At 52.9% G+C, this 26,856-nt stretch overlaps 9 protein-coding genes across 9 annotated transcripts; 1 reads left to right on the top strand and 8 right to left on the bottom strand.

Moving 5' to 3' along the window:
• Positions 1-807: 807 nt before the first annotated feature.
• V8C40DRAFT_244521 (ATP-dependent RNA helicase SUV3) lies at positions 808-3,616 on the bottom strand. Its single transcript, XM_083215676.1, has 2 exons — positions 3,288-3,616; positions 808-3,212 (listed from the first exon to the last, which is right to left on the bottom strand). Exons 1-2 carry the CDS (start codon positions 3,498-3,500, stop codon positions 1,146-1,148), a joined length of 2,280 nt encoding a protein of 759 aa, XP_083073847.1. The 5' UTR covers positions 3,501-3,616; the 3' UTR covers positions 808-1,145.
• Positions 3,617-3,767: 151 nt separating this feature from the next.
• V8C40DRAFT_244522 (synaptobrevin-domain-containing protein) lies at positions 3,768-4,996 on the top strand. The gene is made up of 2 exons (XM_083215677.1): positions 3,768-3,938; positions 4,024-4,996. The coding sequence occupies exons 1-2, from the start codon at positions 3,904-3,906 to the stop codon at positions 4,688-4,690; spliced, it is 702 nt and encodes a 233-aa protein (XP_083073848.1). The 5' UTR covers positions 3,768-3,903; the 3' UTR covers positions 4,691-4,996.
• On the bottom strand, positions 4,849-5,553 carry V8C40DRAFT_244523 (uncharacterized protein). Its single transcript, XM_083215678.1, has 2 exons — positions 5,165-5,553; positions 4,849-5,107 (listed from the first exon to the last, which is right to left on the bottom strand). Exon 1 carries the CDS (start codon positions 5,420-5,422, stop codon positions 5,183-5,185), a length of 240 nt encoding a protein of 79 aa, XP_083073849.1. The 5' UTR covers positions 5,423-5,553; the 3' UTR covers positions 4,849-5,107; positions 5,165-5,182.
• A 21-nt stretch (positions 5,554-5,574) lies between these two features.
• V8C40DRAFT_244524 (putative oxidoreductase) lies at positions 5,575-7,214 on the bottom strand. Its single transcript, XM_083215679.1, has one exon. The coding sequence runs from the start codon at positions 7,068-7,070 to the stop codon at positions 5,790-5,792; it is 1,281 nt and encodes a 426-aa protein (XP_083073850.1). The 5' UTR covers positions 7,071-7,214; the 3' UTR covers positions 5,575-5,789.
• A 186-nt stretch (positions 7,215-7,400) lies between these two features.
• Positions 7,401-9,908, bottom strand: V8C40DRAFT_244527 (T6SS phospholipase effector Tle1-like catalytic domain-containing protein). The gene is made up of 2 exons (XM_083215680.1): positions 9,436-9,908; positions 7,401-9,346 (listed from the first exon to the last, which is right to left on the bottom strand). Exons 1-2 carry the CDS (start codon positions 9,686-9,688, stop codon positions 7,578-7,580), a joined length of 2,022 nt encoding a protein of 673 aa, XP_083073851.1. The 5' UTR covers positions 9,689-9,908; the 3' UTR covers positions 7,401-7,577.
• Positions 9,909-11,211: 1,303 nt separating this feature from the next.
• Positions 11,212-12,736, bottom strand: V8C40DRAFT_244528 (ClpP/crotonase-like domain-containing protein). Its single transcript, XM_083215681.1, has one exon. It carries the CDS (start codon positions 12,334-12,336, stop codon positions 11,506-11,508), a length of 831 nt encoding a protein of 276 aa, XP_083073852.1. The 5' UTR covers positions 12,337-12,736; the 3' UTR covers positions 11,212-11,505.
• Positions 12,737-13,343: 607 nt separating this feature from the next.
• V8C40DRAFT_274786 (uncharacterized protein) lies at positions 13,344-19,999 on the bottom strand (the record flags this gene model as incomplete). Its single annotated transcript, XM_083220640.1, has 8 exons — positions 13,344-13,436; positions 13,541-14,911; positions 15,113-15,597; positions 15,687-15,858; positions 17,538-18,233; positions 18,477-19,469; positions 19,574-19,785; positions 19,819-19,999. The coding sequence occupies 8 exons, from the start codon at positions 19,997-19,999 to the stop codon at positions 13,344-13,346; spliced, it is 4,203 nt and encodes a 1,400-aa protein (XP_083073853.1).
• A 1,276-nt stretch (positions 20,000-21,275) lies between these two features.
• Positions 21,276-22,823, bottom strand: V8C40DRAFT_274787 (DUF4419 domain-containing protein; the record flags this gene model as incomplete). The annotated part of the gene is made up of 2 exons (XM_083220641.1): positions 21,276-21,484; positions 21,623-22,823. 2 exons carry the CDS (start codon positions 22,821-22,823, stop codon positions 21,276-21,278), a joined length of 1,410 nt encoding a protein of 469 aa, XP_083073854.1.
• Positions 22,824-24,469: 1,646 nt separating this feature from the next.
• V8C40DRAFT_244548 (mannitol dehydrogenase C-terminal domain-containing protein) lies at positions 24,470-26,553 on the bottom strand. Its single transcript, XM_083215682.1, has 2 exons — positions 26,057-26,553; positions 24,470-26,000 (listed from the first exon to the last, which is right to left on the bottom strand). Exons 1-2 carry the CDS (start codon positions 26,103-26,105, stop codon positions 24,865-24,867), a joined length of 1,185 nt encoding a protein of 394 aa, XP_083073855.1. The 5' UTR covers positions 26,106-26,553; the 3' UTR covers positions 24,470-24,864.
• Positions 26,554-26,856: the final 303 nt, after the last annotated feature.

The raw sequence follows: 26,856 nt of genomic DNA on the forward strand, positions 1-26,856 counted from the left end.
AAAATACCATCGTCTAAATTGGTGACTCTTCAAGAACGGGAGAGATTTATTTATTATGTATTCATATGACCTTAAAACTTTAATGTGTCTCTGATCTGGGGCGTCGAATTCATGCTGCTACCTCGATTTTTCCAGGGTAGCTGAGGTGCATCATGCTGTCTCAACAAGAGACAAGAGATGGCATGCAAAGAACTCGCATCGTTATTATCCCATGATTAGTTTTATAAAGGCCAATCTAGTAGAATTAGATAATGAATAATAAACCACGGCTAATCTCAATACTAATTTGATATCACCAAAGACCCCGCATCGGCATCCATATACACCCACATCTACAACAGCCCACAATGGGGGAGCATCAATGCCAAAGCCAAGAAAGACACATGCCGTTCTCCGATTAAACCATCATCTTGATTGGTTCAATGACCCTCCTATAGAATAAATAGCTCCGTTGGGCAATCGTAGCGACCTTGCACTATGCTTCTAGCCCATCTCCATCCCCAACTACTACTAATCTTTTGCGTTGGCAGCTTCGTGTGCGTATAGTAATCTTTTATATCAATGAGCTCCTCAATTGGCCCCCTTTGATCTTCTCATTCGTTGTTATCGGAACAAGATATTCGTCATTACGGTATGTGAGGGGACACGGAAAAGCTCATTTGTCGCAATGTCGAACTACCTATGGAGGCGCGTACCTGAGTCTTGATGTTCACTCCCTACAAGCCTAGACACAATGCAGAAGAGGCCACATGTTTCGTCAATCGCAATATTCGGCAGACTTTTCACTCTCATAATAATTAAAGTTGTGTGGTGTTATAGTGTGGTTTCGCCCTATTCACAAACGCCGCATGATGCCATGCTTCTCGGACCAACTCCGTTGACATATACATATCTTCTCTTTGTACTAATCATACATCCTTTTGTCGATTCCATCTATATCCATAATCGTACAGCTCTCCAAATCTCGCACGCAACCCATGCTTTTCTCTTACCCAGTCAAGGAAGTGGATGTCGTCTCTTTTACAAAACCCAAAACTAAAATCCATCGACGTCCCAGTTTTACCAAACCATAATTCATAAAACCCAAAGCAGGAGAGATGCCTAGAGATAACAGCATGCATTTGAAGCCAAGATAGGCCAAATTATCACGCAGCCCGCACTTGTTGCTTTCCCCTCTCAGCCACCTCATCAAGAACATAGTCGTCATCCGAAAACTGCTCCACCTCGTCTGCATCCCCCTCGCCAATCGCCGTCCTGTTGGCATCGCGAGACTTTGCCAGCAAACGCTTCGTCTTTCGTTTGCGTTCTAGATGTTCGTCGCTAAAGTCAAGGCGGTCCAGAGTCTTCATGAGCTTCTCTTCCACCAGCGATCGCACGTGAAATGCTAGGGCCTGGCTGCGGAATACGCCTGAGTAGCGGTACGAGAGCCACACGTACTGATTCACGGCAACGTGTAGTGACTCTAGCTTGGCGAGATACTTTTCCTTTACCTGAAAGTCCTCCATCTTCAAGTCCAGGTACTCCAATGGTATCTCTTCAATGTCGAGGAGGTCCCCCTTTGAGTTTGTGGCGACAACTTGCGCGAGAGCACGAAGCACGTCAATGGCCCTGTCTGCACGAAGAGCAACAGGCAGGTAGCAAAACGTGAGCCTGTCGTGGATCGTGAGCGGGATATCCTGGATAATATCTGCAATTTCCAAGATATCTGATCCCAGCCCAATCCTGTATAAGGAGCTGACCGTTGCCGTCTCCTGGATTCTTTTGAGTATAAAAGACAGTGGGGTGTCTGGGGGAAAGTAGGAAGCGAATCGCTCCACGATGCCCGCGGGAGGTTGGATACAGGCTGCCTCAATATCATCTACACTCTTCTGAAAGGCTCGCTGCACGCTTTTCAAATCGGCCCGGTCCATGGTGGTGACAAGACCGACTTTTTCTGTCTCGTCCACTGAGCCGTCAGGATTCTGTGCTGATCTGTATCGCCCTGCTCTACCACCAATCTGCTTGATTTCGGGGAATGTCAAAAGTCTGTTCTGGCTGCCATCGTACTTTGTAACAGACTCCATAATCACACGTCGAATCTCCAGGTTCAAGCCCATGCCAATCGCATCACTGGCAACGACAAAGTCGTAGTCGTTGTCTGGGTCGTTGAATAGGGCGGCCTGCTGGGCGCGGACTTCTGGTGGTAGCGATCCGTAGATGATTGCGCAGCGTCTTCCGGTTTTCTGCTCGATGCCCTGTTTCAGGGAGTGAAGATTGAGACGGCTGAATGCGACAATGGCATCTCCTTTCTGTAGGCTATTGTAGTCTCCATTAAGCGCCTTGTCCATAGTTCTGAGAGGACTCAGGCGTTCGTATCGGTGAACGACACACTTGTCTCCAATGCTAGCGCACATGGCCTGTATGACCTTGACAGCTCGCTCTTCACCACATACGTGGACCTCTTTGGCCTGGACTCCAAGCACGGCAGACGTCCACGCGTTTCCACGATCGGCATCAGCAATCATCTGGATCTCGTCAATGACGGCGACGTCGAACCGGGTGTTGAGGGGAATCATTTCCACTGTGCAACTTGAAAAGTACTGGTCCGAGTCTTCTGGAATCCGCACCTCCTCGCCTGTGATGAGAGCACATGGGATGTTCTTTGCTTTGAATCGCTGGTACACTTCGGTGGCGAGTAATCGAAGAGGCCCGGCGTAGACTCCGCACTTGGAGTTCTCAAGGGCCTTGAGTGCGCGGTAGGTTTTGCCGGAATTCGTAGGCCCAACGTGGACATGGATCGTACGCTGCATTGCTCGAGTCGCAGGAAACCACTCGTGCGGGAATCGAAAGTCTAACAGGCGCCGGTGACTGTCCTGAATGTCCTTGGAAAACCGCTGGCCAACGATGAACGACTGGAATGAGTACTGGACTTCCTTGCTCAGGCCCTTGAGATCCTTGCTTATAAAGGCATCACGCAGATTCCAAAACATGGGATTCTTGTCACGACGGGTGATGTTCTTTTCTGCCAATAGAAAAGCATGATCAATGGCGTCCATGAAGAGCGCCGCATGTCGACTCAGCTCATCTTCAGTGACGCCAAGCTGTGCCGCCCCCAAGGAGTTGAGTACAACCTGGAAGCGATGGAGGACGGTAGAGCGGAAGACTTTGTGGCGGCCAGTATATTTGCCAAAGTCGAGCCGCAGTCTGGTGTTGGGATCATGGCCCTGACTGACCTGTTGTTTGCATGCCGTGTAAATGTGAGACGAGTTCCTTGTAGAAAATTCATGGCATCTAGTAGTTAGACTTACCGAATCAACTCGAGCATGAGGCACAGGCTTTACCTCACGTTTTGAGCCTGTACTCAGAGCTTCTTTTAGGGATATCAACCTTGGCTTAAATGTCTTTGGCTTACTGGCCTTTGGCGGCTGAAGCCTTGATAAGTGAGATGTGGTTGAGAGTTGGCGCAGACATGCCGCTCTAAGCTGGCCTCTGAAAGAGCCGTTCTGGGCCAGAGCTCTCATGACAGCAACGGACAGGACGCAGGTATCATGATATTGCCGCTGCAATGAGAAGAATAAAAAGCACCCGATAATGGACAAATTTTTGTTGTAGATTCACACCGGCCTACCCTACATGCCGACAATTCGTGAGAATTTCACAAACTTTTCGATCCAATGACGCTTCTCGGAGATTTGCCGGACCCGGATTAGCGTTTGGCCGGCGGACCTGCAGCCAATGCGGCAAACTGTGGACGCAGTTTCGTCATAGTTTCAGCGAGCTGCCTGCATCCTACAATCACCGAGTTCTGCCTTGCTTTGTTCGATTACGTCCTTTTACTCGCCCCAACATTGTCCGACAAACTCCAAACTCCAAACTCGAAATCTCAACATCTTTACACAAGGCGACTCATCGAATACCGCCAAAATGGCGTCTTCTTCTTCTGCAACCCCGCTGCTTTAGTACGTTGAAGCTCCCTAAGCTATAGGGGCTTTCGCTCTGTAGCGCCCTTGTTCGGTATCTCCATGCTAACAAAGGCATCACCAGCTCCTGCATCGCTCACAAAACCACAATCCTGTCCGAATGCACAACCTCCGCCTCGTCACAAACCTCGTCGCTCGCCTCCATCATCCTCCCAAAGATTGAGCACACCACCCCTCAGAAGTTGACGTACACCCACGGCCAGAACCAGATTCACTATGTCGCCGAGGCGCCGTCTGACCATCCCGAACACCCGGCCGCCGGCGGCTTGACCTTCCTCGTCATCGCAGACGGATCGCTGGGCCGTCGCGTCCCGTTCGGCTACCTGCTAGAGATCCGCAAGCGATTCTTTGAAAAGTTCCCCGAGCACAGCGACTTTGCCGAGATGCCAAACTACGGCGCGGGTTCGTTCAACGCCGAGATGAAGAGCCTGATGGTGGAGTTTGGCACGACGAGCGGCGGCATGAACGACGCGATTGGTAATGCGAAGCGCGAGATTGATGATGTTAGAGGCATCATGACGAAGAACATTGAGAGCTTGCTCGAGCGAGGCGAGAGGATCGACCTGCTTGTGGACAAGACGGACAGGCTGGGGAGCAGCGCTCGCGACTTCCGGGTCCGGAGCCGCGGGCTGAAGCGGCAGATGTGGTGGAAGAACGTCAAGCTCATGGCTCTCTTGATTCTGGTTGTGGCTCTCATTATCATGATTATTGTCATCTCCGTCAAGGGCTAACTGGACATGAGGATGACGCTATCATGATTTCAATTTCCTCTCTTCTGTCTTTTTAGTGTTTGATCATAGCAGCGAAGCCTAGATGCTGCACACGTGTATTCATAGTAGGGATCTGATGTTTCTTTTTGGGAGTCAAAGGGAGAGTGCACGCCTCACGAGGAATTCTTTGTTTTATTTGCGGTCAATGGGAACCTAACGCTGAAAGTACTTTGAATTATAATTACAACGCGATGCTATTTCTTTTCAATATGCAAGCAGATCAATATTACTTGGTGGTGGTAGAAGTACTGATATAGCCTTTTGTAAGCCAGCAAAATGCACACTTGTTACTCGATGTCTCATCTCAACAGCCACACCGACCCAACCGACGTTCTACATAGAGAAACAATACAATCAAATGCTAATACCTAGACAACCCTGTAGAACAAGTCAGCACAACATCTCGCCCTGAATATCTACATCGCCGCAACTTACCTAGATACAATAATGCCTTCACAACTTGGGCGCATTTGCGCCACTCCGCGCCTCCTGATAGACATAGCCATGCGCCACGGGACTGAATCCCGCAACTGGAGATGGAATCGCTGAGCCGACGGACGGCTTCCGCAGTCTTTCGGTGAAGAAGACCGGGTGCGTTGTCGATGCGTTGTGGGCTGGCGCGGCGTGCGTGTGCTTGTTCCATATTGCCTGCAGCTGGGCGGTTGTTGGGATGGACTGGAGGGAGGGCGTCATGGTGATTGTTATGTATCTTGGCTTTGTGTGGAATTGGTAAAGGGAGGTTATGGGTGTTTTGGTGTTTTTGAAGAGGCTCAATGCGGTCAATTGAGTGCTGTGTTATAGGGGATAGTGAGGATGAGGATGAGGATGAGAATGAAGATGAAGATGCTGTGATTAGCTGCATGAAGTCGCTATGATGGAATTGCTGGGCGCCGGCCTTACTAAGCCAAGGTTCATTCGGAGTCGGTAGACACAGCTTTGGCATGAGGATCAGCGCCAGAAATCTATCTCTATTGATGGGATTGATGAAAACAAAGCTCATGCCGCATCATTGTCTATGAGTAAACCGAATAGAAAAAGAAAGAAAAAATACATGAATCAATCATTTGCCCTTTTTACCGCTCTTTGCGCCTTGCTTCTGTTGCTTTTCCTTTTCCTTTTGCTTTTCCTTCTCCTTTCCCTTCTTGATCGCGGCCACCAAGCTCTCCACCTCTTCTGCCTTTTCCTTTTCCTTCTTCTCCTCGGCCAGCTTATCCTCTTTGGCCTTTTTCTCTCCTCTCTTCTTTGCGGCGTTCTTTTCTGTCTTCTCAATGAGGGCGTCGCTCTCCTCCCAGAGCTTCTTTGCCACCTCGTCGTCTTTGATTTCCCTCCTGGCAAAGTCCACCTCCATGCACTCCTTGATGAGCTTGCCGCCGGTGCCACGTCCGAGGTCTCCGGCCATGGCGGCGTACAGAATCGACTGGGCGCCTTTGTGAGGTGACTTGAGCAAGAACCAAGGGACGGCGTAGAAACAAATGTAAAGCGCAAGGCCAATGAGCGAGCCTCGGGTCAGCCATCTGCGCGTGCCGGGTGTTCGACTGAGGCCTGGGTCTACAAAGATGACCCGCGTGTTCATGGGAAGCTGATCAGGGCGCTTGTATGCGTCTAGGTGCTTCTGGAAGTATGAGCCAAAAACGTTGAGGGCGAGCTTGCTTCGTGCATATGCAGAGCCGGGAGACCAGCCCTTTTCCGCATTCCCGAGACCTTCTTTTAGAGAAGGAGATCCAATGTACGATGAACATGTCGCTATGACGACGCGGACATCTCTATCAAAGGGCTGTGCCTTGAGAGCCGGGCTGAGGATGCTTAGGAGGTGGAAGTTGGCAAGATAGTTGACCTGCCACATCTCCTCCACGCCTTCTTCCGTAACGGTCCGTTTCCCTCCTCCCGGCGTCATGGTTGATGCGCATAGTACAATCATGTCCAATCTTCGAGGAGGCGCATTGTCGACCCATTTCGTGGCAAACTTTCTGATGCTGTACAGACTGGCAAGATCCACCTGCTCTGCGTATATCATGTGGTTGCCCGTCCTGTCCCGAATATCCTGTATAAAGTCGACGAGAAAGGGATCTGAGGCGGGGACTTGGGTCAGCAGGACGAGCTGAGCGCCGCGGGCTGCCAGCTCGTATGTCACTTCTGCCCCTATCCCGCTCGTTCCGCCGGTGACGATGACGACTCTGCCATGGAGGTCGCGCTCGGATGGATTCGACCTGCCCGATGAGTAGAGCTTTAGCAGGACGAGGAATGCGACGGCGGCGACGGCGTAGGCGATATTCCAGACATTGTCGTGGATAACCTGTGGAAAGCCGTTTTCCAGGAGATAGAAGATGGTTGGCACGGGCATTGTGAATGCAACGGCCTAGTCGTGGGCTGCAGAGGTGGAAGTTGTTTAGAAGAGGTTTGAGTCGGTCAATTCATCGTTTCGGGTCGTTGATAGTAGCATCTGATGCCGGATTGCTGACACGTAGAACTGAAGAAGGATTTGTTTCGTCGTGGCACAAGTTCGAGGAGGCGATTCAGGAGCCCCCACGTGACACAGCTCCAGTTTAAGGCCTCTACTGCTTCCATTGTTCCAGCAGCATCAACTATGACTTGCACTGATTCACGATGGACACATTTCCATTAATTCTGAAGAATAATTTCCTCGTTCTTGACACATTTTGAGCAATGACGCTTCTGAAAGGTATGCCATGTGCAGACAACGCTGTAATTTCAGTGGTTGAGGTGCTAATTATTAGGCTGGTATAGAATACGAACTAACATGACGGAACCATCTCCGTCTGGGGTATGACCATGAACACAAAACACAAGACGGCATTTTCCATAGCTCATCCAAAACAATAACAATGGCTTAATTTTGCCTTTCATTCTTTTCCTTTTCCTTCTCCTTCTCCTTCTCCTTTTCCTTCTCCTTCTTCTCCTTCTTTGATCTCTTCTTCTTCTTCTTGTTAATCTCCAGCTTCACAGGGTCACCTTTTCGCACCCAAATCTCTCCAATGGGATCGCCCTCTTCTTGCACACAAACCCATTCACCGATGCCGTACTCTTCAGGTGCATGACGCATTCCTCGGCCTCCTCCACCGACAATCAAGTTGCCTGGACGATAAGTCTCATCCATCTGCATGCGGCGGATGACGCTGCCGTGGACGCGGACGTTATTGGGAATGTCTCGCACCTCTCCACGCGGCAGTGGCCAGTTGATGGGCTTCCAAGTCCCGTCGGCCTGAAGATCCATTCGGCGGAATGGCATCCACTCCATCATGTTCCAGGCGGTGACGGCCATTGTGGAAAGGCCGCCGCCATAGACGAGTGAGTCGTGGATTTTTGCGATATGTGCCTTGTGCATCATCTCGAGGAACGTCTTCTTGAAATCTTGGTCGTCATCATCGCCCATAGTGTCTGGGCTTGAAGGTGCAAATGGCTCTGCTCCCTCTTCACCGTCTCGATTGACAAGAATGTCGGGCCCTCTCTCTTGCCCTTGTCGGCCGTTCTTGACGCCGGCGCTACCATACTCGTTGTACAGGTCAAAGCAATCCAGCTCCTGGACCTTCTCTAGGTCGAATTTCAAGCCAGCACGGATGGCTTCACGAACCATCCATATCAAAGGTACATGGCTTGCATTCTTGCAGCCCTCGACATCTGTTTGCCATCCACCTCCGACGTCGCCATGACCACCGGCAAACCATACTTCGTCAATATCCTGGTCGCCGCTATCCTCATATTCAACGACAGAAAGCTGATCGGAGGCATTGCAGCCAGTTACTGACAGGCGGCGCTCTGGGCGGGCAGCAGATCTCGACCTGGCTCTATATGGCATATACTTGCTGGTTTGTGGATTTGCCGATGACGGCCGTCCATCCGCTGCTGTCGTCTGTTGGCTTGGCCGTCTGCCTCGGCCTTGGTTATGCATTCTTTCTCCACCGTCTACTTCTCCACTGTATTCATCATCTTGCCCATGGCCAAGCATGTGTCCCAAGTCCTTCTTCCAGTGGCTGTGCGTATTGTGGCGGCGCTTGTTGTTGTGTTGTTGATACATCAAGTCCTGTCGAAACTTGGCCCGCCGCTCATCGATACTAACCGCATGCCGGATGACTCTGGCGCTACTACGTGCCGTATATGGAAACTTGCTTCGCTGCATCCACGCTGTCTCAAACCGAGGCACAGAGTTGACTGTATCGAACAGGCCTAGGAATCGAATCCTGCCCACTGGTCGCGAAAAAGTCTCACGGAAGCCTTTCATGAAGTGGTACATCTCGTGCTTCTTCTTCTCGTCTTCTTCAGCAAGCTTCTCATCTTTGTCACCACCGCGGCGGCTCTGCCAGTTGGAGAATGCCTTCCAGGCGAAGGAAACCATTTCTTCGTTACCGTGAGACAGGAGACCGATGTAGTCAAGCATCTCAGCCAAAAAGCGGGCAATGTACGAGCCGCGACTGAAGCCAAACATGTAAATGTCATCCCCAGGATTGTAAAAGCGCATGAGGAAACGATAGCCACCAACGACATGTTGGTCAAAGGACGAACCAACTGCCGAGTCTTTGGCTTTTTGATACCATGACCGAATACGCCCTTTCAGACTAGTGTGTGAAAGTGAGGAGGACACGATGTACGTGCCAATACCGGCTGGAGAATTTAGAGTCAGTCGTGCTCATGTTTGATCATTCATTCATGGCGGCTCTGGCGCGAGCGCGCACGCGTCGCCAAACACTTACGCTGGTAGTAGTGATACTGATCATCTGCATTGCGATCAAGCATCCGGAATATCTTGAGAATGTTGCTGTCGCTGTCATCGCCGTGGAATTTGTTACCCGTGCCGTCGAAACAAAGAATCAGCTTCCTCGGGGCTCTATTCTGTGGCGTCGGACTGGCTGGACGTTCCATGATGGCTGCCGTGATGTAGTCTAAGCTCGAACGGCTCTTTGGGTGTTCGGCCGAACTTGGATCTAGCATGCTCCCAGAAGCCATGGCCAGTTATATGTGGGCTCTTTAAAATCAATCTGACCAAATTGGCAATGTGGATGATGAGGCGGAGCCAGGGGATTTGCCAGTGTGCCTGATCAATTAACGAGAAAAGCTAGGCACTGGAAATAACCATAAGCACGAGAGGGGCGCCCGCGGCTTATTATTAGTACTTTTGGGATCATGAGCGTGGCTCATCATGGACGGCTCATACACATGACTCTGCAGCTCTTTCTCCGTCTTGGAATCTCGTCTCGCATTAGCCTTGGACTCTCCCCGAACACAACTTCCTCTGTCCATCGCCGCCGTGTGGAGCATCTGCGAGGGAGAGGCTGAACTCCAGCCGGCTGAAGGGCGCTGATCTATTCCCTGTTGAGATGGGAGAGCTGCACGTCTCTCAAATGCCGGGGACTAGCGACCAATGGGGGAGACGGCAGAAGACCCCTTTACTCAGGGATTGGCGGGACACCTTGAGATTCAAGACATTGCGCATGAGAGCGGGGAAAGGTCGCAGAAGAGCACATGCATGTCTCAGTGCTGCTCAGAAGGCGAGCCAGTGAGCGACGATGAGCTTTGGTGGTGATAACGCGGGTAACTCGTCCGCCGAGATTATTCGGCCAGTCACATGCGGAGGATTTGGAATAGATGCGGACATCTCTTGCTGCGGCTGAGGTCGGACCGCAGATTCAAGGAAGGTCTGTTATGTACGGTTGTCTAGCCGCACGACGCCATCGAGAGCATGTTTTTCGAGCCCGTTGTCTCGTCCATTGGTGCTATTTGCTGCCTGGTTTCCCGTGTGGAACGGCACACTGTCTCTCTCTATCCTTGCTGCCGGCCGCCTTCCGCGATCATTACGGGGAGATTTTATGACGTGAGCTATTGTGCAACACATGTTCCGGAAGCTGTACCACTGTCGTCTAACGTTCTTCTCCTCCCGATAATAAGGAGACGAAAACGAAACTCTTGGCAGGTGATATGGAGTTGATTCGTCCAAGTACAAGCAGTCCACGTTAACAGGGCGATATTGAGCTTCAAGATGCCCTTTTTTGCGGAAATGGCCCAAGTTATGCTCGGGGCTCCGCAACGGGCCGTGCCTAGAACTCTTTGGGCGCAAGAGTAATTTCAATGCAGCCAAGGTTTGTTCTCAATGGGTTAGCTGCAGATTTGACTAATTGACTCTCCACCCCCTGTTGGATCTGTCAGTTTACGCCATTCTGGTTCTGGGCTTTTGATGTGCGGTGTGTTGATCGCGATTCCCTTGGCCAGGCTGTCGATCGGCCTAGCTGAATCCTTTTAGTCGACATATAGCACCATTACGAGAGAAGTTCACCTTTGAGGAGTGCCAAAGGGAATCCGGAAGAGGTGTGTGTATGGTGTGTGTATGGTGCGTGTGAGTGTGTGGCGGATAAGACACTCCCAACTTGCCGGATCTCAATCGAGATGGGAGAATCGGCACGGTGACTGGGAACTTTGTATCTGTCTAAACAGCGCTGCGGCTCCGTTACGACTGGACGGCTGAAAAGTAGCTGCATCTCCACCCCTCCCCGGTGCAGAGTTGTAATCCATGTACGAATACAGTAGCGTGCATGGCGAGAACATTTGCAGGACAGAAAACAGAGCAGATTTTGCTTATACCGACTGCTACGCTGATACTACAACGAGTCATATGTACATCCAAGGCATGCAGGACATGCCGCCGGGCCTTGATCGATTGCATCACCAAAACGCCAAATCCAAGACATTCCCGTCCAACACTTTCCTCTCTCGTCTTGGTGTTGTTGACGGATCGGGTTCATGTTGGTTTGCACCTCTCTTCTAATATCTCACAGCTTGCTATCCTTCCAAATGGGCTTTCTCTTCTCGACAAAGGCCCGCACACCTTCCGTCATGTTAGCTCCGCCGTCCATCTTGGTGTAGATCTCCGTCAGAATGCGGTCGGTGGCATCCTTGGGGTTCTCCGCCTCCCAGCCGCTGAGTAGGCCTTGACGGGCCACGATGATGGAGTCTGGCGAGTTGTTGGCCAGCTCAATGGCCCATTGGAGGGCTTCGCCGACGACATCACTTCCGCGGGCAATGACGTGGTTGACTAGCCCCCAGCGAAGCATCTCGTCGGCCTTGTAGATTCTGCCAAGCAGAGCCATCTCGGAAGCGCGCTGCATACCGACAGAGCGGATGAGGCGAGGCAGCGCCCCCTGGATGGGCACGACGCCGCGGGCCACCTCGGGCAGGGCGAAGCGCGCATCGACAGACGCGATGACCATGTCGACGTTGAGAATCATCTCCATGCCGCCGCCCAGGCACAGGCCGTTGACGGCGGCGATGATGGGCTTCTTGCCCTGGCGGTTGCTGAGTCCGCCAAAGCCGGCCTCGGGCGCCTTCTTGGACGGCTCGTCGGGGTTTGCGTTGCGCTCGTTCCACTCCTTGAGGTCGGCGCCCGCGCAAAAGGCCCGGCCCATGCCGGTGATGACGGCGCAGCGCAGGGCCGGCTCGGCGTCGTACCACTTCCACAGGCGGTCGAGCTGGTAGTGCATGTCGTGGCGGATGCAGTTGAGCTGCTTGGGGCGGTTGATGGTGATGAGCAGGATGTGTGGCCGGGGCGCCGTGATGATGACGTCCTCGACCGCGGGCGGCGAGCTCATCATGGAGATGGCCATTGTTGCTTGCCTCAGACAATTAGACAAGGGGGCGAGCGAGGCTGACAGGGCAAAAGCAAAGGCGAGTGTGGCGACGGCATATGAGTGCCAGAAACAAACTTGATACTCCGGGGGGTGAGGTGACCGGCACCTAGATTATCACTTGTTGTCTCTCTCTGTGTGTCTTTGCCGCTTGATCTGTCTGTCTCTCACTTTCTCTTCTCTGCCCCTATTTTCGCCTTGTCTCTTTTTCCCTTATCTCATTCAGCAAACAAAAAGCAATGAGACTGTCCTCAAAACGCGGTCAAGCTGGTCATGGCCGCTGCAAACACGGCTCAGATAATTCACGTTCGAGTGTATATTCGCCAGCGCGGTGAGTAGTTGGGCTCTCAAGGGGGGATTTTTGGCGGTAATCCGTCCGGCTGCTCCCAGCGAGTAAGAAAGAAGAGCACGAGTAATAAGCGGCTGTTTTACGCGCCTTTGGGACAAGTCTGTGTGGGGCGCTGTTGTCCCCAGCCTCGGCTCTCGGAGGCTCTCCTCATTTTTTTTCTGGGGGAGCTGAGCTTACCCTTTTGTGATGACAAGATGTGGTTGGTGAGTGTTATTGACGAATTAGAATCATAATTTTTATATGATTGATTTCAGTATGACTTGATTAATGATAGTAATGATACAGTATCACGAATAGCGAGACGCAAATCACACAATTCCCATCGGTTCCCTGAAAAATTGACCATTGTTTATTTACATAACAGAGAAATCCTACACGAATTTTTCAAAGCCCGGGGTCATGTCTCCCAAAACACCCTAGTTGTACATACAAAGATGGATTTTTTCCCCGTTTCCTATATTCGTCTCCCATATTTGCATCTCTACTAAAGGAAAAAAGAAAAAGTGGCTTCGAAATGGCGCCCTGCATCTTCCCTTCAGAAGGAGAATCACAAGACGCCAAAAAGAAAGCAACAGATTAATGCAGAGTAACAGCTCGTAAAATCCCCAATTCCATGCGGCTATAGTGATATCCCTCTTTACGCCGGCAGGCCTCGCTTCTCGCACTCGGTGAAGAAGATGAGCATGCGCCAGAGCTTCTTGACCAAGTCCTCTGCTTCGTCGTCCAGGGCCTGTATAAAAGACACACAATGATTAGTTCTCCGCAACTTCTCCAAGTAGACGTAAAAGAAACAGGAATAGGAATGCATGGGTCCAACAAGAAAAGGAAACTTACCCCCTCGAGCTCCTCCACCAAGGCACCCGCCGTGCCATGCTTCCGCAGATGCTCCTCCACGGCCTCGACCAGCATCTCCTCCTGCACGCCGAGATACTCGACAATCTTCTTCTCCACAAACGGCCGCAGCTTGTCCCGCACCACCGTGTCGTCCATAAAGTCCCATTTCACCTCCCACGCCCAGAGCCCGTCCTTCTCCGACGGAATCTCCTGCGCCAGGGCACGCACTGCCTGCGAGATTTCCTCCTCCGTCATGCCCGCCGCGCCGGAGGAGGCGTCCAGCTGGATGGGGATGAGCTGGCGCTTCGTGGACTCGACTTCCTCGTCGTCCAGGAGACCCTCCACTTCGGCAATCGTGCGTCGTTGGGGTGCTGCTCGTGAGGCTTGAGCCCGCTGTGCCGCCGCGCCAAGTGACAGTTTGAATGGCTGTGGTGCAGCTGCGGCGGCGGCAGCTTCGCGCTGTTCCATCTCCCGAGCCTGCTGGTCCAAGAAAGAATCCGCCATGCCACGCGCCTGTTCCAATCTGGCCTGCTCGCGATTCCGCTCCACCTTTTCGGCCTGTCGGTCGGCTTCATCTCTTGCCTCCTCTTCTGCCCGATCAGATTGTCGTTTTCTCGCCCAGCCGCCGTGATCTCGGTAGTAGTTGTGCGTTTTGCGGGTAGCCTCTCGCTCATCGTCCCACGTCTTTTCCCTCTCCAGCTGCTCCTGTTTCCTTCGTTCGAGAGTCTCTATGTCGTGCTTCTCTCTCTCCCGTTCTCTCTCCAACGCTGCCTGCCGTGATCGCTCTCTGTTGACCCATTTCCTCTCTGCTTCCGCATACATCTTGTCTTCTTCAGCTTTGCGCTCAGCCTCACGTCTCCTCCAGAGCTCGTCATCGCTTGCGTCGGTGTCCTCATCTTCGCGTCTCGTAGACCCATCTGCGTTGTTCACGCCTCCGTTGACAAAGGCCACTCGGTTCGGTCCATTTTGGCCCTTGGGTCCGGATGGGGCGTTTGGTACTGAGACTCCACGAGGGCCCAATGGCACATTGTTCGAATTCCTTGGCGGTGAGGCCAGCCTTGATCGGGCTGCACCATTGCGGCGTCGTTCATTTTCTTCCAGCTCCTCTTCTCGCTGGAGACGCTCCATATCGCGTTGGTTGCTACGCTCACGGAACGCGGCAATCTCTCCTGCAACAACCTCTCGCATCTCAGGTGGGATATCTGCCAGCTCGTCCTCTTGCGCCAGGGGGATGTTGACCACCTCGACATTCTCCTCGGTATCCGTATTCCCCATAGCAACATCGCCATTAACGTCGGTAGTCTCGACAACCGGGGGGTAGAATAGCTCTCGAAGAACCGACTTGAGGGCTGCGCGAGCTTGCTCTATTCTCTGCTCTAGTGACGCATCGTCTCCCTTGTTCTCCTTGTACGTCTCCAGGTAGCTCAATGAGGTGGGATCAACAACCACTTGCAGCTTGGTCTTTTCCACATCATCAAAGCTGTCGTCGGCCGGCGGGTCGCTCGAGCTGGGCTGTTTCTTGATGGGGATTTGCACCTCTTCTTCGGTCAGGAGCTTGACGGCAGTTGCCACGGAATCAATGTCTTCGAACAGAGCGAAGCCAAACTTGGTTCCCTTTCGATCTTCTGACACGCTGTCAGACGGATCCCACCGCTTCAGCTTGCCGACGGCCCCAAGAAGCTTCTTTGTGCCCTCGTCGCCGCCCAGTCCCTCGGGAATCTGGTGTAGAAAGATGGTCCGCAGCTTCTCCTCGCTCGTCGGTGGAAGAAGCGTCTGCATCGTCTCCCTGGCCGCATTTCGTCCTTGCTCTGACCCCCTCTCCATACCAAGCCCAGCTCTTCCTCCCGATTGTGCTGGTCGGTCGTCGGATCTGCCGCCACCGGCTGAGGCTCCTGTGCCCAGTCGAATCACGGGGGCATTGAAGTTGATATTCGGCATGTTGGTCGGGGCTTGGAAAGCAGGCAGACCACTTGGACGATTAGCTTGAGGCACGTTGGCTTGCTGGATGCCCGGCGGGGGGGCCATTCCCGGAGCGGGAGACATGCCTGGAGGAGGTCCTAAAGAGAGAGAGAAACGGTCAGCATCTTGTCTGTCGGTGGCGAGGCGAAGGAGAACCTCTGAAGCAGAGAGGGCAAGATATGCGTACCTAGCCCAGGAGGAGCGGCCATGCCAGGCGCCTGGCCCGGATAGCCATAGCCAGGAGGCGCGCCATAAGGATTGTGCGGTGCTGAAGCTCCGTTAGCGGATCTGTATCGTCCTCGAGACTGTCCTCGGCCTTGAGTACCTCCGTAATGGTTGTAGGCCATGCTGACAAGGCTCTGCAGTTGAGAGCAGTGTCACGCTGGCAGGTTGTAGAGGCGGATTGGGTTGATTGGGTCAGATCAATGCTGGCACCTAGAAGAGAGACAAAAAGGGTCAAGCAGAGGCAGAGGTAGAGAAAGAAAAGAAAAGAGTCCCAGCAGTCAGCAGCTCTCGCAGAAGCAAAATCTCCAGATGCAGCAGCCTCAAATTGATGGGTTCTCGGCTTGCATTGAGACGTGACGGCAGGCGCGATTGTTTCCGCAGAGCAGCAGCATGAAGGTCCTCTTCACGACAGAATTCGTAATTCGTGCTGGTCTGAATATGTCCAGCTTTTCGCAGCTTTTTTTTTTTCGTCGTGGCTGATATGCAGAGGTGCGAATCGCGGCTTCACGGTTGGGATTCCTGGTTCTGAGAAATGTACCCACTTTGGAGACCAGACCCGCATCAAAGTTGATCCGCCCGCAGCTTTTTGCAGACCGGACGACTTTCAAGATGTGGGATATCGATATCTGCATGATTCAGGAATTGAATTGAATTGCTGGAGCCATTGCGCCGGCATTGAGGATTGCAACAGCATGTAAGTGATGCCTAATCTCGTATTGGAGGACTATTTAATAATAATCTCGTCTCAGGGCCGCAACCTCGAGATACGGCAGCATGATGCTGTCCAGAATCGCCGCCCCAGCGCAAGCCCGCGCCTTTTCCACATCACTGGCCGTCCGATTCAATGCCTCCAGATCACTCTATGATGATCGAAGAAACCCTCTCGTCGGCAACTTCGTCCCTCCCGCACCGGCACCCAAGCCCATCATCCCCCCAAAGGCTCAATCTAAACCAGCCTCAACCGATTTCGTCCCCCCTCCCCCTCCTCCTCCAGCAGCCGAGTCAGAATCGCCATCAGAGCAGCCAGCCGCTGAAAAATCAACCTCTTCTTCTTCTTCTTCATTCCCTTACACGGCAGCCGACTCCTCCGCCCCCTTCAACTTCGACATTGCCGAAATCGTCGCCGCCCGATCCGCCGCCTACGGTCAGTCCCTCAACGTCGGCGACCCTCTCCTCCGGCCCAAGATCCGCACCGAGGCCGTCACCGGCCGCACCGTCTTCATCAAGGACCGCCTGTCGCCTACTTCGGCGCCGACCCCCGCCGTGGCCATCCGCGTGCTGGAGAGGATGTGCAGGGACCAAAAGGTGCGGAACAAGTATCACTCGCAAAAGTTTCACGAGAGGAAGGGCTTGAAGAAGAAGAGGTTGAGGAGTCAGCGGTGGAGGGCGAGGTTTAAGACGGGATTCAAGGCTGCTGTCAACAAGGTTTTGGAGTTGAAGAAGCAGGGCTGGTAACTATGCCATGTATGATGAGGGATTGATATGCTGTGAAAATGGGCGAAAAAGAGGATTAAAAGGTATATTTGGAAAATGAACAAGTCTTCATGAGATAGATATACATGTACAATACGATAGATGGGATTGGCACGCCCTGACATGCAAATATATGAGGTGCTATTATGAATGACAACAAGGAGACTTGAATCTATATTTGCGGCCAAGTCTATACTGTACTGTGTAATCGTTGCTTTCCATTCCCGAGATCTATTTGTAACTTCTATATACGCCCAAACGCTGAAAAAGTGGAAGAAGAAAAAAGATAAAAAAAAAGTTCACATCATCAGAGACAACATCAATCTCACTTCATGCTCACCCCGTTGTACTCTGGAATATCGGCCCATTCCTCTCTCGTTGGGCTTGGCTGTAAGCTCTGTCCAACCTTGGGTCGCGATCGGAAGACGGCCTCGACGTCCTCCTCCTCGGCCAGCTGCTCTAACAGGAGCGTTGTTTCGTTGATTTCCTCCTCGTCCACCCTTGGAAAGTAGCTGCCATCCTTTCGTGGGGGCATCTTGCCTCTCCTCAGAGACCTGCGCCGCTCCATCTGTGCCTTTTGCTGCGCCTTTTCAAAACCGGCCATGCTTCGACGAGTCCGGCTGGCAAGGTCCTCGGAGTAATCTGGCTCTGCAGGCTTGGTGGTGACAGGTGTTATGGGAGTGGGCGGGTCAAGTTCCTCATCTTCAAAACACAGAGATTTCTTACGGCTCATTGAGAGTCGAGTGCGCTCAGCCAAGGAGAGAGTGTGTCGAGGCTTGGTGCGCTTCACGGGTGACGGAGTCAAGTTGTTTTTCCCGGGAGACGTAGAGCCGTTCGCAAACTCCTTTGTGGGCGAAAGCCGGGGTGGGCTATTCGTTTTGTGTTTTGCGACAGGCTTTGGTTCTTCGGGTGACCGACGGCGCGTTGGGGTGTCATATCCTGAGGGCTTTCGCTGAGGAAGGATAGATGGAGGAGTAGCAAGCGGAGAATCGTCAATCTGAGTCAAGTCGTAGGTGCTTCGCCCAGGAAAGTTCTTCTGGTTCGACGACCACACGGTATCCACGCCACCAGAGAGCTGTGAAAGGCTTGGTCGAGAGATGACCGGTCTCACGGTACGAGAAGGAGCAGTAAACTTGTCCTGCAGGGATGAAAACGATGTGACAGAGCTGTCTGCGCGAAAAGCGCTTTCAGCGTCCTCCAAGTCGCTAATTTCATCGTCATCACCGCCCTCAAACGATGAAGTGGAAAGGAGACGGCGGTCACGGCGATCCTGCTTCACAGGGGTTCGCTTCCTGACGAGAGAGGCAATGTCGATCTCCTTTGTTGCGATTTTTCCCAGGTCGTATTTCAGATCCGAAACCAGTGCAGCATAATCATCCGACATTTGAGGCGCATGCTGAAACATTGCAACTCTAGTTGACTTGTTCCTCCTCCCGGTGTGCAGATCCAGGTGAGCGGTGAAGCCGAGATCGATGCCCTTGGCTTTGGCGGCAGTGGCTCTGGGTTTGGCCGGCATGGGCCTGGCCTCGCCAAACGTGTTCCTGCGGAAGGCGTCCCATTTGCGGAGCCTGTCTCTTTGCATCTTGACCCGGTTGTCCAGCTGCTCTAAGAGGCCAACATCACTCTTGTCCAGTTCCTCAAGCCGGCCCTTCTGGGCTCTTCTCCAGACCCGGTCAAACTTGGTAGCCAGGAGACCACCGTGCTTTGGATCTCCGGACAAGAGAGTCTCCATCCAGGCCTCGCTGCCTGACCAATTGTGGTGCACAGTCCGCCGCATCTCAGCTCTGGCATTGTCAGACACGGCTTGGCCACCGCCGTCCATCTCCTTCATCTCAAGGACTTCTCGTCTACTGATGATATCATCTTCCTTCTCATCCATCACCACGGCAAAGTCCTTGAAGCGAACTCTAGCTAGCTCTTTGCGTTGCAGGAGCTGTCGGATAGACGCCTTGTGGGCCATGGACAACGCAATCAGATGTGATTTCTCACTCAGGTAGCCCTTGTTCTCAAAGGCAAGCTCAATGGCGGGTGTGATGTAGCCGCGGCTTGCAGCAAGGCTGCCAGAAACCACCTTTTTCAGGACAGCAGTGGAAAAGAAGGCAAGGACTTCTTCCAGCCTCTCGCCTTTGCACTCATCCAGCATCGTCTTGCGGATGATGGTGTCCCGCCCGAGGTCGCCATTTTTCTTGGCTTGCTCGAGGGCCCTGACGAGCGCGGCACGCAGGTTCACAGACTGGAGCTGATCGACAGGCGGGTAGAATGGCTTCAGCTTCTGTTTGGGAGGGATGGAGTATTAGCCATGTCAAGTTCACCATGTCACATCATCAGAGAGTGAGGTTGTCTAGCAGTCAAGGAGAAGGAAGAAAAAGTACGCACATTCGCTGCCTCGTCTGGATCCCATATGACAAACAGCTGATACAAGGCCCATTCTACGCACTGTACTCGCCTCTTCTGATCCTGCAGGGTGGTGCCGGATGCCGCGAATGTCTCAGCCGAGATTTCGGGCCAGTCAGGGAGGTGGTCAAGATCCAGAAGCTTGATGTTGGTCAGGAACAGCGACAGAGAAGCCGGACCGACAACATTGAGGCCTGAGCCCGCATTGGACTCTGCAGGGGCGGCACTGGGCGGGATCTCAAGTGCTTCAGTCTTTGGCCTCGCAAGGCTTCGCACAGGCCTCGCAAAGGCTGCGGCAGCAACAGCTACGGCGGCGGCGGCTCGAAGGGGTCTGCTGTTGGCAGACGAGGGCACGCGAGAGGTACGCGTCCGAGTATGGAGCTGGGTCTGCTGGACGACAGTCGCCATATCGGCACCCTCTTGCTGCCGCAAGTATGACGATGTTGATGCAGATGGACGACGCAAGCGAGAGATGTTTTGCGTTGTCTCTGCTGGTGCTTGTACTTGCGTTTGCGCTTCCGCTCCTTTCGGCTTGCCTTGATCTGGGGAAGACACCACAGGGGAGACGGTTTGAGTAGGCACTCGGGCTATGTTTTGTTTATGGGAAAGGGAGAGAGACTGCTCAGCAGGTCGGGAATCCAGCTTAGATTAGATGTTGGATGAGAGAGAGTGAGGGATGGACTGGGGCACCCGAGAAGCGCGCAATTGGCCGTCACAGAAGCAAAAAACGCAGCAGCAGCATCAGCAGCATCGTCGTCGGGCTCGCAGTTGGGATTTCACAGGTATCGCAAAGTACCAACGGAAGTCGGACGTGAGTGGCTGGCGGGAGAAGGTCGAGGTTGGATTGGAGGCTGTGGAGAGCTTTGGGTGCATGTGTTGTAGCTGCGACAGAGGGGAGACGAACGGGCCATTCAGGTACAGCAGGGGGGCAGTGGGCGAGCCAGCAGACGCCAGCAGGCCACGGCGGGCTGGTCAGTGGGCGCTAGTGGGCTGTCAGTGGGTTGGCAGTGGATGCGGCCCGCCAACCAGCGCATCACAGGTGTCGGTGAGCGCTGCACAGTCCACTAGCTCCGGGGGGCAACCGCCCTGTGAGTATAAACTGGGCAGTGAGCTGTCCCGCATTACAGCATGGCTGGCCAGTGTGTTTATGAACACTTCACCTTACATGTCCACGTGCATATCGTGTGCGGTGCAGTGCAGATGGCCAATCAATGGCGGGTTGACGTGCTTGCTTTGCCTCCACGGAGCAGCTCGTATGTACAGTATGGGGGTGAATTGGCAGCGGGCATTGGCTTATGAAGGACACAGGTGATGTGTTTGTGGCGATGGGGGGAGAGCATTTACTGAATGAAGAAGCGTTGATGACCATGACCGTGACATTGAATGATAATGACACAGTCGATGGATATAGTGCAGTGCATGTACATTAATAGCTTCGATTGATTTTCTGTTTAGATGTAGCTTTATGTACTTGGATGGGGATGCAGATGGAGATGGGGAATGAATATTGATGCCTATGTAGGTTGGTATCAAAAAGCAGCGATGGGGGTTGATTTCATTGGACAATCGATGGGAATCTTCAATAGAAATGGCTGGGGTCATCCCATAAGCACAATAGCTATGTATTTTGTTGGCTCAATTGTTAGTGTTGGTACTTACGAGCCTTAGTCATTCATCTAATCTTTTACATGTAGATTCGATGCCGCAGCGCATCTGCTTTGCTGCCCTTGACGATCCGCCTCTCTCTCCTCCTTTTACCACTATCACCAGCATCAACACCATCACCATCACCACCAATGCCCACCAGATCAGGATCGTCAAACACAACTCCATCGCCCGGAACATCCACAATGATACCGCCAATATCACCAACATCACCAACATCACCAATTCCTCCATCGTCCCCCCCAAACAAGTTATGCGTCGAGCACATGCCCAGCCCCGCCGCCGCCCTCAGCAGCTCCCCCCCGTCGCCGTACCTGGGCCCTGTCTTGAACGTCGCATTCACCGGCCCAAACAGGAACCACGCACTCATCGGCTGCGCCGTCACCTTGAAATCCTCCTGGCCCGGCGTCTCGCTAGAGGCCACCGCTAGTCTCTGGACCCCGACGTTGCCCGCCAGCAGATACGCCATCGAGTCCGTCCCCTGACTTGGGTAGTCCAGCATCTTGAGCGGCGCCTTTGCGTAGCCGACGGGCACGTCGTCTAGCTCCGTCGAAAAGTACGGGATGCCGTCGAGCACAAGGATGTCGTAGTCGTCCGACGGCTGGAACTCCTGTTCAGCCTGGCGCGAGATGCGCAGGTCGCCCTCGACGGTCCAGTGCAGGAACCCGGTAATCCACCCTGAGATGCTGTAGCCCGTAGGCCCAGCGCCGCACATGAACAGCCTCTGCGACCGGACAATGTTCTTCCAGAAGTCCTTGACCTCGTCGCTGTCCGGCTCGTCCCATGTGAGCACGAAGCGAGTCAAGATTGGCCGCAGCCGATCGGCATAGTCTGCCGGCTCCTCTCCCCACTCCTCGAGCCTGTCCAGCTTCCCGAGCAGCTTCACCCAGTCGTCTCTCTCCCCCAGCAGCGTCACCTCGGGAAGGCCACAGGTGATGCCCCCGCTGAACTCAAAGTAGTGTTGCATCAGGCCCATCATCAGGACGGTGGCTGTGAGGCCATCATTGTCGTCGCTCGTTGTGAAATTGGGCATGATCCAGTCGAGCAACCAATCTGTCTTGACCCTCTGCTGGATCTCGCCTGCAAACGCCGCAATCACGTCACGCCACGAGAAGCGCCACACCTGGATCTCCTCTTTGCCCTCGTGATCGACAAACAGATGCCGAACATCTTCGGCATGCGCAGTCATGTAGAAGTTGAGCTGCGCCAGAATCTCGAACCATACCTCGTCCGGCCGGAGGACGAGGCTCTGGTGCTGGCCCCATGCTTCGATTGCGCCCCTCACGAGACTGTCTGACGACTGAAAGATTGTGCCATTGGCAAAGGCGCTGTCATCGTCCGAGCCGAAATCGGCAAAGGACGACATGAGCAGCTCCGGCGAGTATGGCGTGGCTGGCGGGAACTCTTCCGGGCAGCTCTGCCGAAGGAGCTCCGACGCAGATGTCACCGTGCCGGCGGTTGACAGCGGGAGTGGGTCGACATCGGGATCGACAGGGACTGTGATGGCAGCCGATGCGAAGGGCCCGTGGCCGCAAAGGCCGGAGAGAAGTAGTATTGGCAGCAGCATGGTGTTCCCAAAGGTCAAGTACCTCTACTTCTCCGTGCCAGGGGGGAGTGAATGCAAAGAGTTCTAGAGCAGACGCGCCAAAATAGTCTGGTATACAAGCTTGGCCAGAAGCAGAGAAAAGTGAGGCTGCTGATGCTGATGCCGATGCTGATACTGCCGCTGGCTTCATGCATGCAAGTATGCAGGGCCATCCCTACGAAACTAACTTCTTCTTATGCAACTCATCACCGGTAGCAAAAGGGGGCTTACGAGAATTCTTGCAGCCCGAGAGCCTCCCAGCTGGAACACCCGCGATCAACATTCCTCAGCCCCCTCAAAGTCGAATCACGAGGCTACGATATTGGGTAAGAGCAGATCTACATGATTCGGCCTCCCGAAACAAGTCTTCCCCGACTCGGTCCACGTCCCTGTAGATCCCATCCGTCACGTTGGCAGAAAATTGAGAGACAGTCTCAGAGGCATTTACCCCATCCCCAGCAATCTTGTGGCATTTACGCCCGGTCACGTAGAGCACACCACATGATGTTCTGTGCCAGCCTCTTTTGCTCCGTACAGCCATTCAGACATACGTATAGTCATTCACAGACATTCCCCTGCATTTCGAGTGGCAGCCCTCGATTGGCCAATCTCGCTGGAAGACAAGATCCCGTGGCCTGATGATGACTGAATGCTCGAGCTGTCCCTTGCATATAAATCCTTCCTGCCAACACTTTACGTCGAGCTTGCATCCCGTAGAATCCTCTTGATTTCAAGCCACAGCATGCCACGTAGAGGCCTAGCCCTTTGCATATCGTAACTTATTACACAATCTGTATCGACTAATACAAAAAATAATATCCGCACACCGCCTCGAACAAGGCGAGTCAATCAATCTACTTGCACAAGACACCAAAGATAAGACATCAATGGATGCCTCTAACAAACGTCTAATTGGGCCCAGAACCCCCGTCGGACGAGAATCAACTGCATGACACTATCGTCAATTCCGTAGGATTCTCTACTCGCTAAGCAGCTTCGTTGCAAAAGAAAAAGGGGGGACTTGAATCATCGGCATGCAAGTATTTTGCCACCTTTTACTGTCTTTGTCTCACCTCACCTCATTCTCGGAGCAGTCCGGTCCGGGGGAAGGCGGAAACTCTTAAAGCCGGCTCAGGCTCAGCCTTGGTCTCACCACATATGTCTCGCTATTCAAAAAACGATAGTAAATTCCAAGACAAAAAAAAAAGACGAGAAAGTAAGGCTGGCCCACTAAAGAAACAAACGTAGAGATGTGAAAGGGACCAATCAGCCGGCCACACATCGTGCCCTTCCTATTCCGGCAATCCCAGGGATACAAGGGCATTGAAACTACTTCCGTAGGGTGGTGTGCTGTTATGGTATGCTTTAGCGTATCCAGTGTGTGTGTGACACAAGAGGGTTTAGTTGCCGAAGGGGGGGGGAGAGGATCTGGAAGTTTTGACGGGATTGGAGAATTCCCGTTGGAGAATGACAGACCGTTTTAGACGGGGTGGCTGCATTGCGATTTTTTGGGTTGGGGCTGGGAAAGGTTAATGTTGAGATCATGGTGACCTCATTTTGCGTGTGTCATCTGTCAAGAGCAAATCTAGTAGCTTTTGACGGAAACATGTGAACATGGTGGAGAGAAATTGGATCAAGTCTGTTTTTTTCATTGATGTTGGTATCGTATCTTGATTCGTAATGCTATCAATCAATCTATGGACTGAAGTTTCCCATGCCGAGCAGACAAATATGCTGGCTAATGCCCAATTCCCTAGCAGACAAGACAAAGAAAAAGAAAAGTAAAGATAAAAAAAAATTAGATGATCATCTAATATACCGGATCCCAGCGCCTTGCAGTTCATTCATTGCATTGATAAAACAAGCTGAAGAAGTGAAGTTATAAAGCAAAAAAAAGGCACGCGCGCATAATCAGATCATAAAGTCAAGTAAACCCTAAAACACCCACTCATCGCCGTGAATGAATGCTGTGTATCAAGAAAGAGAGAAAAGGAAGAAAGCTCTATAAGCAAGATATCGCTTTTTACTCCTCGCTGTCAGCCTGGACACGCTTGACAATGTCGACCAGCTGAGGATAAATCTTCTCCGTGGCCTGGATGCCGCAGACCTTGGCAACAACATCCTCGGGCGTGTTCTCCGACATGATGGTGGACAGCTCCTTGGACTCGTCGTCGCCCTCGACGTCCTGGAAGCGGAACGTCATCTCGATGGCGTCGAGGAGGTACTTGATGGGCATGTTGTTCTCGGCAGCCTCAACAGCAGGGCCGACGAAGCGCTCCTTGCGCGAAAGCTTGCGCAGGGGAGCGCGGCCAACTCGCTCGACGGCGTCTTCCAGGTGAGGGTTGCCGATGCGCTTGATGATCTTGTTCATGTAGGCGAGCTGGGCCTCCTCGTCGATGTTGTGCTTGGCGACGAGCAGGTTCTTGGTCTCGGTCAGGGCGCCGCGGACCTCGGCCATGATCTGCTTGTCCTGGAGGGCGTCGAAGACGGTGCGCTTTCTGCGGTTGTAGCCGTGGTAGGCGGCGGTGGCGTGGCCGGTGTTGACAGTGTACAGCTTGCGCTCGATAAAGGGCGCCAGGTTGTCGACCCAGTTGATGCCCTCAATAGAAGGAATGCCGACGTCCTCAAAGGGAGTCTTGTCGACGACCCACTCGAAGAACTTCTCCAGCGTCACGTCGAGGCCGGCGTTGGGGTCCTGGGCGGGGACGATGCGGTCAATGGCGGAGTTTGCATAGCGAGCACGCAGGTGGTGAGACTCGAGACGCTCCGGGTCGGTGTTTCGGGCGTCCTTGATGAAGCCAGCGAGAGTGTCTGTCGCTCCAATGGCGTTCTCGCAGGCAATGACGTGCAGGGGGTTCTCGTCTGCGCGGCGGTCGATGCCCTTTGCGATGACGGGGGCGATGAACTTGAGGATGTTGGGGCCGACGGAGCAGGTAACGACGTCGGCGGTGCGGATCTCCTCGATCAGGTCCTCCTCGTTGGTGCGGGAGTTGATGGCGCGGTAGTTTGTGATTGTGTTTTCTGAGGTGCCCTCGGAGCCGACTTCAATGACTCTGTAGGAGGGGGTGGCGTTGATCTTGTCAATCAGGTCGCCGTTGACATCGGCGAAGACGACTTCGTAGCCGGAGTTGTGGAGGAAACAAGCAACAAAGCCTCGGCCTGTTATATATTAGTATTTGGGTTATTGAGGAGAATAGTTGTGGTGATGAACATACCAATGTTGCCGGCACCAAAGTGAACTGCCTTTTTGCCCATGACAGCCATGATTGTGGTTTGTTTATAAGAATGTGGAGAAGAAGAGAAGAAGATAGTATACTAGAGAGTATAATAATAGAGAAGAGAAGAGAGGAGAGTGGGTGTTGTTGGAAACGGTAGACCGTTTTAGATGGAAGAAGGTTGAAGTGGATGGTTGCTGAAGCTGATGATGAGGAGAGGGGACTAAGATCTACCAAGAGGCGCGGGAATCGCTCGAGCTTTATAATTCTTTGCAGAATCGAGTCGGCAAAACTCTCGAGCCCACGAGAAGGAGGAAAAGCAAGCAAGCATCCAACTAGAGGGAACTACCCAGTAAGGTAGAATAGCAGGTACTGTAGCATGTAGAATGTAGGGGGTGTGGGCGAACCGATGACGATGGCGCCTCAATCGGGGCGGAAGTGAAGCTGATCGACCATCGTCACAGCAAGGGGGGGGTGGGTTAGTTACAACGTCAAGTATCCGTACATTACATTACGATTACATTGGATCAAATCCATGGATCCATACTATCACATCAGATACAGTACAGCTCCACAACGGGGGAGGGGAGAACTTGATCCATCCATTCATTCAACCAATTCCCATCCATGCAATCAAGTGTGAAGAAGAAGTACTGTACATCAATACGTATCAGTTGCGTTGTTTCCGTGAGAAAATATACGGGGAATGGCGCAGGTACAGATACCAGGAACCTTGCCCCGTTGAATTCCATTGTCATTCACGTTACGCCAAAATTGCCTCTCGAAAGGCCTTCAGGTTC

Source organism: Trichoderma camerunense, assembly GCF_050948025.1.
Source record: "Trichoderma camerunense strain CBS 138272 chromosome Unknown V8C40scaffold_8, whole genome shotgun sequence".
NCBI classification, from domain to species: domain Eukaryota; kingdom Fungi; phylum Ascomycota; class Sordariomycetes; order Hypocreales; family Hypocreaceae; genus Trichoderma; species Trichoderma camerunense.